This window comes from Sturnira hondurensis, unplaced genomic scaffold (assembly GCF_014824575.4).
Source record: "Sturnira hondurensis isolate 20B ecotype Veracruz unplaced genomic scaffold, ASM1482457v3 Scaffold0016284, whole genome shotgun sequence".
NCBI classification, from domain to species: domain Eukaryota; kingdom Metazoa; phylum Chordata; class Mammalia; order Chiroptera; family Phyllostomidae; genus Sturnira; species Sturnira hondurensis.
The window spans coordinates 4,942,973-4,958,345 of NW_028088915.1; the positions used below are offsets into that span (position 1 = coordinate 4,942,973).

Below are 15,373 nucleotides of genomic sequence, written 5' to 3' on the forward strand. Positions count from 1 at the left end.
CACTGGGTGAATGGACAAACAAGTTGTAGGTCCATACAATGGAATGTTAGTCATCCATTTAAGAAATGAAGTCCTGGTAGATGCTGCAGCATGGATGAACCATGAAAGAAGCCAGACTTTCAAGGTTTCATATTTATGACCCACTGATGTGAAATGTCCAGAATGGATAGGTAACTCCGTACAGATGGAAAGCAGATTGGTGATGGCCAAGGCCTGGGGGAGGAAGCAATGGGGAGTGACCGCCTAATGGTCACAGAGTTTTCTTTGGGGGTGGGGGATAAATATGTTTTAGAACTGGGCAGAATGGTTGTGTGACATTGTGAATGTGCTAAATGCCACTGAATCGTACACTTTTGAGCAAGTGATTTTATGTTATATGAACTGTATACGTTGAAGTGGTTAAGTTTATATTATGTGAATTTTACCTCAAAAACATAAATTGAACAAAACTACATATTAGGTTGTTAGAATCCCTTTCCTTCAACTGCCCTGGAAGTAATGTCCGCTGTGCTCTCCAGCAGTTAGCTATGCATCCTTTACAGGCCTGGGAGGGCAAATAGAAAGACTAGGTGGAACTCAGGCTACGGCTTGCTTTGTAATCGTTGTCACTCCCATGTAAACCCCCTATGAATGTTGACCTCCAGGTGATCCTGAAGACTGAGGAAGCTTAGTTAGAAAGAAGAGAACCACTCAAAATACAGTTTCCCTACCTTCTATGTTAGAAGATGAGGCTGGTGACACAGCAGCTGTCTTTGGGAACGGGTGGACAACCAGCCACAGATCCTGCAAGATCAAGCTGCCTCTGACTTGGGGACCAGCACAAGGTCTTGTATTTCAGTGGATGCCCAAGAAGGGGTCAGATGAAACCTGCTTTAACATCTTACGTGTTTCTTTGTTTGGTCTGTGAGCCTCGTGAGTCTGCCTTTTGTTGTGAAAGTTTTTAAGGATTGTGTTCTAGGCACCTAGCCTGGTCCTGCCATAGAATGGGTGCTCACTAAGGATTTGCAAGGTGAGCTGAGGAATGATAGCTGTTGGCAATGGAAAGGCTGTTAGGTTTTCAACATTTTCCTGGTGTAAGTTGGCTAATTTTGCCAGATCTTGGGTGCAGGTATTTTGCTGTAAAGGAGGTATTAGGAGACAGAGTTTGATTCCAGAGACTGGCTACAAAAATCTAGGTCTTATCTTCCTTTGCTAGGATATCGGGATGAACTAGAGGTTCCTCAGTTAAATTTGAATTTCAGATAAAAAAATATGTTCCATACAATATCTGTGACATACTTATATGAAAAAAATCATTTTCTGTTTATCTGAAATTCAAATTTAACTGGGCACCCTGTCTTTTTATTTGCTAACTCTGGCAGCTCTGCCCGATCCAAGGGCTACACGGAGACGGATCACTCACCCCAGGTCCAGTTCCCTGCAGCTGTGTCCTCTCCTCGGCCCCCAGCCCACTCCCGATCCAGTGTCCATGCTGCAGCTGGAAGGGCATGGCCCTGTTTGGCCTCTGTACCTTTGCCAGGAAACAATCTGGTTGTCATGTAGGGTTTCCAGCATTGTTCAGTGCAGAAATTGTTCAGGTATGAATCATTTGGCTCCACAGTTGGTTTTGCTCGATTTGGTTTCTAATGCCTACGTGAGAACCCATTTTATCTTGTTTGTTCTGACATTGGCTGTAGTTAAGTCAGGGCCAGCTATGAGCAGGATGACTCAGAGGGACCCAGGAGGGTGGTTTTCTCTCTTTAACTTGACATGGGTGAGGAACCTACTCTTCTCTGGGAGACCCTTCTTTCTTTCTTTCTTTTTCTTGCTGTCTTAGTTGGGTGTGTGAGATGGGATGTCACCCGGGCCTGTGGTGCTGTCCACTACAGCTGTGGCCAAAACCAGTGGTGGGTCCAGGACATGTGACATGGGTTACTGAGAACATCGACCACATCACCTTTCAAGGTGATCCCCTCAAAGGGCTCCTCTATTCATCCACCCAACCACATGACAATGTGTTGAGTCATCTCCATATTGAAAGTTCGACAAGCTTATCTTAAGTTCTTACCACCTTCCTGGCACTATGCTAGGTGCTTGGAACCTAAATATATCAAAGATGTTTCCACTGCCCTTGAATAACTTACAGTTGTCAATCTTTAAAAATTAAACATGTTTTTCATTGTGATTAAAACACATAACATTTAATTTACCATCTTACCCATCCACCTCTGGGAATATATCCTAAGAATACCAACACATTAATCGGAAAGAATATATGCATCCCTAGGTTCATAGCAGCATTATTTACAATGGCCAAGGTCTGGAAACAGCCCAAGTGCCCATCAGTAAATGAGTAGATAAATAAGCTGTGGTACACTTACACAATGGAATTCTATGTAGCTGTAAAAAGAATGAAGCCTTACCCTTTGCGACAGCATGGATGGACCTGCAGAATATTATGCCAAGTGAAACAAGCCAGTCAGAGAAAGACAAATACCATCTGATCTCATGCACATGTTGAATCTTATTAACGAGACAAACTGATGAACAAAATAAAACCAGAGGCATGGATAGGTAGAGCACAGTCTCTGAGGGGGGAACTGGATGAGTTTAGCCAAAGCACATATATGCATGTCTGAGAGAGAAACCAAAAACAGAATTTATTTATAAAAATTGTATATTTATTCTTACATGCTTAAACTTCAGTCACCTTCAAAGTGCTCTCCATTCGATGCAATATACCTATCACGATGTTTCTTTCCACTGCTCAAAACAGTTTTCCAACATGTCAATTTTGATGCTTTTTGGTGCTTCTGATGTTTTTTGTTTCACCTATTCCACATCAGTAAAAAGTTTCCCTCTGAGGACGTTTTTCATCCAGGGAAACAAAAATAGGTTGCTTGGGGTGAAATTGGGTGAATAGGGAGGGTGGGGCATGGGAGTGATGCTGTTTTTTTATTAAAAACTGCTGAATACTCAGAGCAGTGTGGGCAGATGTGCTTGTAAATCACCCATCATGAAATGGGCAAACACATTGAAATCCTTAAAAAAATTTCACTGAACCTGAACTCAGCCTCTCACAATAATGCCAGCTAGTACATGGATACAGATGGTTCCCAGAACACTGTCTCAGCAAGAGAAGCCTGTGCTATGAGGGGCTGCTCTTCAGAAGATAATTCCAAGTTTTGGGGGGTTCCCCCTTGAATGCATAGCTGATAGACACAGATAATAATACAGTGAAGGCCAGGAGGGAGGGCGGGGACCGAAGGGAGTAGGACAAAAGAGGGGAAACAGGGAACATCTGTAATAGTGTCAAAAATAAGTAAATAAATGAGCATTTCTTAAAGTTTTTCATTTAAAAAATTTTTAAATTACAATTTACATCCAATATTATTTTGTATTAGTTTCAGTTGTATAACATAATAATTAGCCAATCATATACTTTACAAACTGTTCCCCGATATTTCCAGTACCCAGTGGGTACCATAGTTATTACAATGTTGACTGTATTTCCGCTGCTGTACTTTCCACACCCATGACTACTTTGTAACTTCCAATCTCTACTTCTCAATCCCTTCACATCCATCTTATCTGTGTCTAAATCCAGTAGTCCTTTTTATTCACATTGTTATGCACCAATCTTCAGAACTTTTTCGTCTTCCCAAACTGAACCTGTGTATCCATTCAACAACTTCCTGTTCTCCCTTCCCCCGCCCACCGGCAACCGCCGTTCTACTTTGTGTCTGCGTGAGTGTGACTACTCTGAGAACTTCATATGAGTGGAATCCTGTAGCATTTGTTTTATTATGTGTGTGTAACTGGCTTGTTTCACTTAGCATAATGTGCCCAAGGTTCATTCCTATTGTGGCGTGTGACAGGATTTCCTTCCTTTTAAGGCAGAATAACACTTCATGGTACAGACCACATTTCGTTCACCCATTCACCTGCGGAAGGGCACTTGGGTTGCTCTCACGTCTCAGCCATTGTGAACAGTGCTGCTGTGAACATGGGCTATGGGGGTCTTTGAAAGCCCACCTTTAATTCTACTAGGTATATACCCCAAAAGTGGAATTGCTGGATCACATGGTAGTTCTATTTCTAATTTCTTTAGGAACTGCCATACTGTTTTCTGTATTGCTATAACATTTTACATGTACAACACTGCACAAGTTTTCCAACTTTTCCACATCCTTGTTGTTTTCTGGGTTTTAAAAATATTTGTAGTACCTATCCTAAGGGGTGTAGAGTTGACAATTTTGAATAATAAAGAGAGAAAAACCCCTGTAAGGTTGACTTTATAAAATGACACCCAGGTTTTCTAAATAATTGGGCCGTGTTTGCCTGCACGCATGAGTACAATGTAGAGGAATTTAACTGAAATCTCTGTCTTACACTCCTTTCATGCCCTAGCACTGCTCTTGGTGGGCCTCCATTCAGTTCAGTTTCAAATGCTTAGAGCAGCAGCATCAGGTATTTGAGGTTTTTGATGGACACAGAGTGATATTGAAGGGATAATGCATGTTTTTAGGGGTAAACTGCTTTCAGAATGTGTGAGGTATTTGCATTGTTTTCTGCATAGTTCTGTGAGGAAGTCAATCAGATAAGGAAAACAGGCTCAGTAACGTATTATTTTAGCAAAAAAGAGCATTGTGTAAGTAGTGAAGAAAACTAATTTGCTAAGAAGTCTGTCTGGCCCTGCCTATTGTGGCTTGGTTAGTTGGGCACCATTCCTCAAAGTGAAAAGTCAGCAGTTTGATTCCTAGTCAGGGCACGTGCTTGGGTTTCGGGTTTGGTCCCTGGGCAGGTGTATACAAGAGGCAGCTGATTGATGTTTCTCTTCCTCTCTTTTCCCTCTCCCTAAATAAATAAATAAGATCTTCAGAAAAAGAGAAATATGGGCAAATACCACAACTATAAAGTGATAAAGTTGAATCTGAACTACTTCAGCTGTAAATTTACATAATTACTTTATGCTCTATGTTGCTACCATATCTAGGTGATGCTATTTTCCTAAAGAATATAAAATACCAAATGTCAATATAGGGAACTTGAATAGATTTAAAAAGATAATTAGATGCTTTTTTATTATCTTTAAGCCTGGATTTTTTATCCAGATACTGTTTTTGATTCAGTATCTGAATAAAAAATCTCCACATATACTGATATTTATGAATTCTCCACTTTATTTTCATATTCTTTATTGTGTAAGCAGACCTGAAAAAAAACCCTTTCCAAGAAGAAAACTATATATGTAATAAGGGACTTATGAAGGTATTTATTGAAAATTTTTCTTATCTTCATCACTTTCTTTTTCTTGAGGCCTAGCCAGCAGTTTTTAAATTGAGGTGTAGAGGAATGCAACATTGTGCTAGTTCTAGGTGTACAATGTAATGACTGGATATTTGTATATATTATAAAACTGTTACCACGGTAAGTCTAGTTAAGATCTGACAGAATTTTTTTTCTCGTGATGAGAACTTTCGGGATCTACTTTTTTACCAATTGTCAAATATGCAGTACAGTACTACTAACTATACCTACCATGCTGTGCATCATGTCCTCATCCCTTTTTCTTTTTTTAATATTTATTTATTTTTAGAGGGGAAGGGAAGGAGAGAAGGAGAGAAATATCAATGTATGGTTGCCTCTCGTGAGTCCCCTGCTGGGAGCTGGCCTGCAACCCAGGCATGTGCCCTGACTGGGAATCGAACAGCGATCGTGTGGTTCGCAGGCGGGCACTCAATCCACTGAGCTACACCAGCCAGGGCTTCATCTCTTTTTCTTTTGGTACGCTTCTGATTTGCTTGATTTGTGTCTTTATTGCTACCATCAAAAGGTAGTTGCCCAATTATTCACAGTATTTTTGACAGCTGTGTATTTAAAAGGCCTCCCCCCCAGAGCCCAGGTGAGCAGGGTACATAATGAAACATGGACAAGTTAGGCACTTTTCCAAGGGGAAATGAGCAGGCACTGTTTGTTTGGAAGTCCTTTTGTAAAATCACCAGGTGTTGGCTGATTTTCTCCAACTGTCCCCAAGGTCCACAGGAAACAGAGGCCAGGAAATCCCTCTGTCAGGTGACCCCAAGGGGCATAGCTTCTAGCTGATGTCCTTGTGTGTGGTTCTTTGCTCCCAAATCTTGCCACCTTTAGACATTTTACATAGCAGTTGGCTTCTTTTTCCCCATGTAGCTGTTCAGAGAGAGAATGGTTACTTGTTAATAACATCCATGTTGCAGGACAAAGCCAAGGACATGTGTTTTGTTCTCTTTGCTGCTTACACAAAACGGTACAATACGAAGTGCCTTGCCATTACAAGATGGAATTGACAGCAGGACTGTTTCACAGCACTTGTGTACATGCTTCTTAACATCACGTGCACTCCTTAGAGAGTCTGGTGAAAGCTAGAGACACTCTTTCCAGAAAATATAAACATGTATATGCTTTCATGCAAAGTTCTGTATATAATTTTAGGGGGGCTCTTGGAAAGCTCCTAACTGCATTATACTTTATAAAGCTTGTTCTCTGTATAAACATGCTTGAATTCCTATTATGAATGTTTACTATCATGTGCCTTTTTTCCTCCAAATAATGATTATTTGTTTTTTACTAAGCTCTCCGTGGTGTAGAGAAACCTGTTATGGCAAAATGTAAATTGTATGGTATCAAAGAGTGTTTTAAACTCAGGAGGCGCCTTTCATCCTAGACAGAGAGGACAAGAGGCTACTTCTGAAGGGGAAGAGGCTGGGGGCTAAAATGTGCTCAGTACCGACAGTGTGCCAGGCTCTAAGCTCAGTTCCCTTTATATATGTGATCTCACTTAATTCTGACAGTGATTCTACGTGTGATTTACTCCAATTTAACAGATACAGAACTGGGATCTAGAGATACTAAGTCAGTCATTTTGAGTCTGTCACACCCTAGAGTGCACTTTCTTCGGCATTATGTGGCTTTTAAAATATCACGTATTTCTTATTAAAAAATACCGGGCTTTAGAGAGAAAGAGAGAACCGTGGGGATGCTGGCGACCTGAGAGGTAGGGACTCACCGTGGACACTGGAGACAGACGTGTGCCACTGCAGGTCATCTTGCACGAGACCACGGACGCTTGGATTAAAACAGGAAGATGGCATTAGAAGACTCAGCTGCCTTCAGTTCAGAGCAACGGCCACACTCCTGCCCCTGACCAAGTTGGCGTGAAGGAGAGAAAAGCAACAGGAGGGAAAGATATGTGGGTTCTCATTAGAGAAGTAGGTCAGGTTCTCAGTCTTTTGGTCTGCTCCCAACCTCTTCCTTTGCACTCTTCATTATCTTTAGAGCATGTCCCATGACTGCTGAGGGCCCTGGTAATAAAGCTCATTGTGCTTATGAACTATTTTATGGGGGTCAGCAGCCTGAGTCCCAATTCACAGCAAGGAAAAGCTGAATAGTCTTATTCTGCTTTGAGATTTTGGTCGGTAACTGTGGGGCAACCTATACTAACCTCACTGATTTATTTCCTCCTCTAATAAAAAGAGGATTTTTGTTTTCTAGAGAGATTACTCTGGGATATTTTGTAGCCAACTTTTTTTTTATATAAGGAGTGGAAAATTCACTGGCTCACATTGACGATTTGGTACTCAATGGGTGGAAGTCAGTCTCAGGAGCTAGGCCTCTCAGTGAGTAACCAAACTGGGAATCAACCCACAGTTCAGGCATATAAAATAAGCCCATTTAGAGGAATCTCATGAATTTTCATCATGAACTAGCAAACATTAGAGGTCAATAGGAAACCAAAATAATAATACACTATCCTTTCTCATGGCTTATATCAAAGAGCCCAGTCAAATGAATTATGAAGAGAGGAATTACAGTTTTTCATCCTCAGTGCTTTTACTCAGCCATGAATGGTATTAATTCAGGGTGGTTGTAAAGAGTATTTCTGTGAGAGATTTGAAACAGGAAAAAGTAAGTACGTGCTGACCGCACCGAGGCAAACTGAGTTACAGGAATGTACAAGGTGAGTGCTGCCCGGTCACATACACCAAGGGCATGTGACCATTGTCTTTGTGCAGGAACCAGAATCATCTAGAAAACTTGCTACAATAGAGCATTCAGGGTCCCACCTCCAGAGTTTCTGATTCAGTTTCCAGGTGGGCCCAAGAACTTATGTTTCTAGTAAGTTCCCAGGTGATGCTGATGCTGCTGGGCCAAGACCACATCGTCAGAACTGCTCGGCACCATCCCCTCAGGTGCTGAGTCACCCGGGGACTCATCACATTCAACATGTGATGAGCCGTGAAGGCGGCCTCTGCCGACCGGACATCTTCCCTAGAGCTTCCACTGGTGCTGTGTGAAAAGTGCTTTTTGGCGACTCTGTCCCTAATGTCATTCCGCCCGCTGGGGTTACTCTGAACACACCTCATCTATTCTGCCATCCAACTCCCAATGATTTTAAATTTTTTTAAAGTTGAGGAATACATAGGGCATACTACATACATCTTATGGATACAGCCTGCTGAGTTTTTACATATGTATATACCCATACAACTACTTCCAGGTCAAGACAGAATATTTCCACCACTCCAAAAGGCTCCCTTATACTCTCCCCCCGTCGATCCTCACCACCCCCCCACAGGAGTAATCAGTGTTCAACTCAATTTCCATGAAGAAGTTATGCTGCTTGTAAGTTTTATGTAAATGGAAGCATAGAGAATGTATACTCTTTTATGTTAGGTTTTACTCAAAATGACTGTGAGATTCAACCATGTTGTAAATAGCAATAGTTCTTTCCTTTTCATTGCCTGTAGTATCCCAGGTTTGACATGTTGAATTGTGTTACATTGAATTCCCTGGCTCTTCTTCTATTTTTTGTGTATTTTAGGTTTATAATAATACTAGCAAGCATGACTGCTTACCATGAATTAGAAAAGTGCTAAGTACATTGCACTGCTTAATCTTTTCAATAGTGTGAGTTTGGTAGACCATTCATCCACTTTATAGATGACATAACTCAGGCTCAGTAACTTGCCCAAGTCACATAGATAATAAGAGGTAGAGCCGTACTGAATGTAGTCCTTCTCTCGTGTTCATGATCCTGAGTTCTTAGCTATTGTATTAGCATCCCTTTCACTCTTGGTGCTTTACCAAGAATCACCAATGAAATGAAAGATTGACTTGGGAGAACAAGCACCTTTCCTTCTATTTCAAGGATTTTTCATTTTCAGCCTTTTTTCCTTCTTCCAGTCCACTGGTTCTAAGGCATCATCAACCAGGCTGGTGAATTGGAGGCTGGCATTTGTCAATGAGCCATCGAGATGTTCCTGACTCCTTCAGATGAGCAAATCTGTTGGAAGCATGTAATGTTCCACACAATTATCTTTCTACAGTGATGAACTTTCTTTTTTCTTTTTTAAAAATATATCTTATTGATTATGCTATTACAGTTTTTCCATTTCCCCCTTCCATTCCCCTCCACCCTGCATACCCTCTCCCACCCACATTTCCCCCCTTTAGTTCATGTCCATGTGTCATAAGTTCTTTAGCTTCTACATTTCCCACACTATTCTTGCCCTCCCCCCTGTCTATTTTCTACCTACCATCTATGCTACTCATTCTCTGTACCTTTTCCCCCCTTCTCCTCCTCCCACTCCCCTGTTACTATCCCTCCATGTGATCTCCATTTCTGTGGTTCTGTTCCTGTTCTAGTTGTTTGTTTAGTTTGTTTTTGTCTTTGTTTTAGGTGTGGTTGTTAATAATTGTGAGTTTGCTGTCATTTTACTGTACATGTTTTTTATCTTCTTTTTCTTAGATAAGTCCCTTTAATGTTTCATAAAATAAGGGCTTAGTGATGATGAACTCCTTGAACTTGACCTTATCTGAAAAGCACTTTATCTGCCCTTCCATTCTAAATGAAAGCTTTGCTGGGTAGAGCAAACTTGGATGTAGGTCCTTGCCTTTCATGACTTGAAATACTTCTTTCCAGCCCCTTCTTGCCTGCCAGGTCTCTTTTGAGAAATCAGCTGACAGTCTGATGGGAACTCCTTTGTAGGTAACTGTCTCCTTATCTCTTGCTGCTTCTAGGATTCTCTCTTTCATTTTAATCTTGGGTAATATAATTATGATGTGCCTTGGTGTGTTCTTCCTTGGGTCCCACTTCTTTGGGACTCTCTGAGCTTCCTGGACTTCCTGGAAGTCTATTTCCTTGGCCAGATTGGGGAAGTTCTCCTTTATTATTTATTGAAATAAGTTTTCCACTTGTTGCTCTCCCTCTTCCCCGCCTAAGCACCCCTATAATTTGGATGTTGGAACATTTAAAGATGTCCTGGAGGTTCCTAAGCCTCTCCTTATTTTTTTTGAATTCTCGATTCTTCATTCTTTTCTGTTTGGTTGTTTCCTTCTTCCTTCTGGTCCACTCCATTGATTTGAGTCCCACTTTCCTTCCCATCACTATTGGTATATTTTCCTTTATTTCTCTTAGCGTAGCCTTCATTTTTTCATCTAATTTGCAACCAAGTTCAACCAATTCTGTGAGTATCCTGATCACCAGTGCTTTGAGCTGTGCACCTCATAGGTTGGCTATCTCTTGGTCACTTAGTTGTATTTGCTGTGGGGCTTTGATCTGTTCTTCCATTTGGGCCATTTTTTTTTGGCCTTGTTAAGCCTGTTAGGTGTTCAGCAGGGTGGGGCAACCCAGTCCCTGGGCTGTGACGCTGTATGTGGGGGCAGGGTCTGAGAGGGAACAATGGTGCTTGCTTAGCTCTCTGTCTGATTTCAGTCCCTTCGGAGGCTTCCCCCAAGCAAACTGGGCCCTTCTGGTGCTGATTCCTGGGTGAGTGGGCTTGTATACATTCTAGCACCCTGTGGATCTCTCCAACAAACTCTCCTGTGAGTCTGGGAGTCTCTCTCTGTGTCTCAACCCCCACAGGTGTTTTCAATTGGTGTTTTGAGGCTTTATTTCCCCAGCACTGAGACCCTGGGTTGCGCAGTCTGTCTTGCTCCCCAATTTTGCCTGGTTTATCTGCACGTGAATATGGGAACGCCTGCTCAGCCAGCTGCCTTGCATGCAGTGCCTCGCTTCACAGTTGCCACCTTGCTGGGTCTGCTTGTTGCCACCTCGCGTCCAGGGTCCACCCGCTGCTGTCTTACCCGGGGTACCTTGCACACTCGGTACCATGCTTTTTGTGCCACGACCCCTTTCCACCCAGCTGCCTGACTCCGCCCCACCTACCAGTCTGGATGAATGTGTCTATGGTATCTCCTTGGTTGTCTGACTTCCATACAATTCAATTTTCTGTCAGTTCTGGCTGTTATTTTGTTTGTAAATTGTTGTCGTCCTTATTTTGGTTGTGCGAGGAGGCACAGTGTGTCTACCTATGCCTCCATCTTGACCGGAAGTCCTGAACTTTCTTATTTGCTAGCTCGCTGGTCACTCCCCCAATTTCTGTCTTTGATAAGCACAAATAATAGAAGACTCAGTTTTGCTCTGTGGTCCCTGCTCAGGTTACACCTAAATTGTTTCTGAAAAACAATTGTCTATTCTGTCGAAAGCAATGTTTAAACTTCCTTTGATTTTAATATCTAATAAAACTTTAGCAGAAGGAAGTATATTCTCAAATACAAATTACCATGGGTAATTATGCTTCATTTCCTTTTTTATTTTGCTAATTAGGGATGGAAAATTGCTGGCGAGCTTACTCCATGGTATCAACTTGAATAGATTTAAAGAGATGACCAGATGCTTTGTGGCAGTTTTAAGTCTGGTTTTGATTCAGTATCTGGATAAAAAGTCTCCACATATACTGATATTTATGAATTCCCCACTTTATTTTCATGTTTTTTATTGTGTAAGCAGACCTCAAAAATTTGGATTACTGTTGCTGAGTATAAAGACGTGGTGGTGTTTGGATTTGTAAAAGCAGGGAGTCTGCACAATGATTCTTTGTGTTCCAACAGGAGGTGAAGGTCGGGGGTGAAAAAATGGGATGGCTTTGCTCAATGTCATGTCACTAACTTTTCTTAAATCACATAAAATGCGTTCATCTGTTTATCTTTTTGGAATCCAAATTCATATTATAAGATTCATCCCAAAGCTTTGGGAGTTTTTTTTTTTTTAAGAGCCATAAACTTTCTGGACAAACAGTATGGTAGGGCAACCAAATGATTGATGGGGAAAAGGTGTTCTGTACGGAAGGAAGAATTCACATGGAAGTAATGATAGTATCAGAAACCACCCTTTTACAACTGTAATGAAATAGTGGATCTAGACAAACATTATCAGCAATTGATAAAACTGTTAAGTGGAAGATTGATGAGGACTGCAGCATGGGTGATTAGGTTGACAACACCAGCGCCCGCCATCAATCACACCACCACTAAAAGAGACAAGTAGGTATTACGTACCTCCTGATGTGATAAAGCAGTAAGTAGGCAGCATCACCTATGAGGTATTCTTGAAAATAGCATTGATCCTGAGTCTAACCAAGCCTTCAGCTCTAGCTACCAGCACACAAAGAAATACCAGGGACTGAGCTGTGGTTCTCAGCCCTGACTGCACAATAGGCTCACGTGGGGGATTTTAAAGTCCTGATGCACAGGCTGTTTCCAAGACTGATTAAATAAGCTCTTGGCCTGGAAATCAATATTTTTTCTAGCTCCCTTGGATGTTACATACAGTACAAGCCAAGGTTGGAAACCAGGGGAATAGAGGAGCAAGTTAAAAGTCAGGACAAGGAAACAATCATGAAATGTGGACTGTGAGAAACTTTGTAAGACAAATGACCAGTGTTTTACAACACATATATGTAGTGGTAGAAAAAGGTGGGGGTGTGTGATACAGACCAAAGGAGACTTAAGAAACATAAAGCCAATGTGATATGGGGACTTCATTTTGATCCTGATTCCAACAAACCAACCATTCCAAGACATTTTTTTTCTTAAGAATCAGGAAAATTTAAATTCAGACTGATGATTCGACCATAATAAGTCATTGAGCATTAATTTTGTTACTTGTGCTAATGGTTTTATGTTACTTGTGCTATGTTTATGCTAAAAAGGTTCTTGTCATTAGAGATTCATGCTGAGTTATTTATGGATGAAATACAATGTCTGGGATTTGTTTTTTAAAATACTCTAGCGAAAAGTGGTGAGGTGATACATAAAAACATATAAAAAACTGATAAAAAGTTGATAATTATTAAAGTTCAGTGATGGGTACATGGGGGGTTATTTTACTATTCTCTCTACTTTTGTTTGTTTAAAAGGTTCTCATATGAAAAGATTAAAAAGGAGGCATAAGGGTGAATTATATGCTAATATATCTCATGCACAGTGATACATTATCAATATAAAGTCTAGAAAGTTGGTTTGGGAAAAAACCTCCAATAAAATGAAGTCTAACACTCTGTTTCACTGCAAAACAGCTCTTATTTTCAGAAAAATATTTATATATTTTATTATTAATTATGCTTGTATCTTATATGCAGACAGTGCCGGGCCACCTCCTTCTACTCTTGTCAACCAAAATGAAACTTTTGCCAAAATCATTTTTAAGCCTAGCGTGGTACAACAAGCCAGGATTGCGCAAAATGGCATTTTGGGAGATTTCATCATTAGATATGATGTCAATAGGGAACAGAACATTGGAGACATCCAGGTAGGTGTTTGTTGCTACTCTTTCATGTTAGTTGTTTGATGCTTTTCATTAGACTCAGAACTTTCATTAGACTCTGCCTTACCTAAGGCAGAGAGATCTTTCTGACTTTTAGGAAATTTGTCTTAACCCAAAATGTGTCTCCAAGAAGACCAGTGGCATTCCCCAGTTGGAGACTGAGGGCATGTATTTCCTGCTTCGGTCATTTGGAGAGCAAGTGAAATTTACAATTTTCCCTCTGGTGTGTTAGATGAAGTTAGAATTTTCAGTTCTTCTTCAATTTTAATTAGAGAAAGACTGGTCCCTGGCTCATTTCCCTGTAGGTTTTATTGCTCCAGAGAGAGGATTGGAGTATTAAAATGTGTTAATGTGCACCCAGAATATAGAGAGTCTTCTTGGCATCTCAATTTGTAAGATGCTCGGTAAAAAGACAGATAATGAAGGAGGCAGGATTCTCAAGAGGCAAGTGGCAGAAGGGTATGGATAATTTAAATTGAATCAGTCAACATAGCTGATAAAATTTTAAAGGATGATTTTGTCCCTTATACAATTAAATCAGCAATTCATTCTCATGGAAGAATCAGGACCATGAATACTTTTGCTCTTTATGCTCTCATGCTCTTTGATTTTTTGAAAGTTCCACATACTGTCCATTTTAGTTAATTTTTCTACCTATTCTGAGTACTACCATTTATATTCTCTTTTCCCTCCAACAGGTTCTAAATGGCTATTTTGTGCACTACTTTGCCCCCAAAGACCTTCCTCCATTACCCAAGAATGTGGTATTTGTGCTTGACAGCAGTGCCTCCATGGTAGGAACCAAACTCCGGCAGGTGAGTGACAAATGCCCAGTTTTTCCTCTCTCGTTTTTGCCTGCGACAGTGATGCGGATAAAATTCCATTGATGCCAAATGTCTGCTTTACCATGCAGCTGTTGCTGCCTGCAGAGGGCATTCCTAACCTGATTCAGTGAAACCATGGGCATAAGCGCTCATTTCAGCATGGTGGTTTCAGAGAACAGAGGGACATGCTATAGACACATCTTGAAGTAAAAGAGACTGCAGAGTGGATAACGTGAGTGAGACAGGACTATACTGAGAGAGCCACGCAGCAACACCATTGCTGATGGAATGATTCTGTTCAGTAATGATGTCCTTTGAGGACAATGGAAGAGGTTCTTTGGCAGCCCTGTTGACATATTCTTAGAACAAAGGACCTGTATCTCAACAATTCAAGACTGATGTTTTCACAGTACTTAGGATGACTCTTAAAATTCTAGGGATGGGAGGAAGCTCAAGGGTACATGTAGTCTGTACTGAAAATTTTAATGTATCTTGACAGTACAACTATATACTTTTTTAAAAAAGTGAACCACTGGAAAAGGCTATTCTTTATCTTACTCTGGTATCCCAAATATAAGAAATTCACATTTATAATATATTTTCAACTTGTGTAACAGAAAACGGGAAGAGCTACTGACGGCTGGACCAGTTGATAGCTCTCCACTTATCAACAACTTAGATTTCAGCTTTTCTTTTTTAACTTATATCTATTTTATCAAATATTAATAAATATGAGTAAAATAGTATATTGAACCTCACGAGAACCTTCTATCTCACCTGTTTCCATTCCTAGGCCCTGATTTATAGGCAGTTGAAATGATTCTAACTGGTAACTATTATACATATTTTCTCTATTATCACTTATAAATGGCTTCTTTGGCCATTTATATTTTTTAAATCATGTAGAGTAATATATTGATCTCTT

The 15,373-nt window shown here is 40.7% G+C and overlaps 1 protein-coding gene across 1 annotated transcript in view; it reads left to right on the top strand.

Moving 5' to 3' along the window:
* The window catches only part of ITIH5 (inter-alpha-trypsin inhibitor heavy chain 5), an 88,160-nt gene that overhangs the window by 34,582 nt on the left and 38,205 nt on the right, over window positions 1–15,373 (top strand). Inside the window, exons 6-7 of the mRNA XM_037065970.1 lie at window positions 13,440–13,609; window positions 14,323–14,439. Coding sequence (XP_036921865.1) covers window positions 13,440–13,609; window positions 14,323–14,439 — 287 coding nt within the window. The remainder of the gene's footprint in view (window positions 1–13,439; window positions 13,610–14,322; window positions 14,440–15,373) is intronic.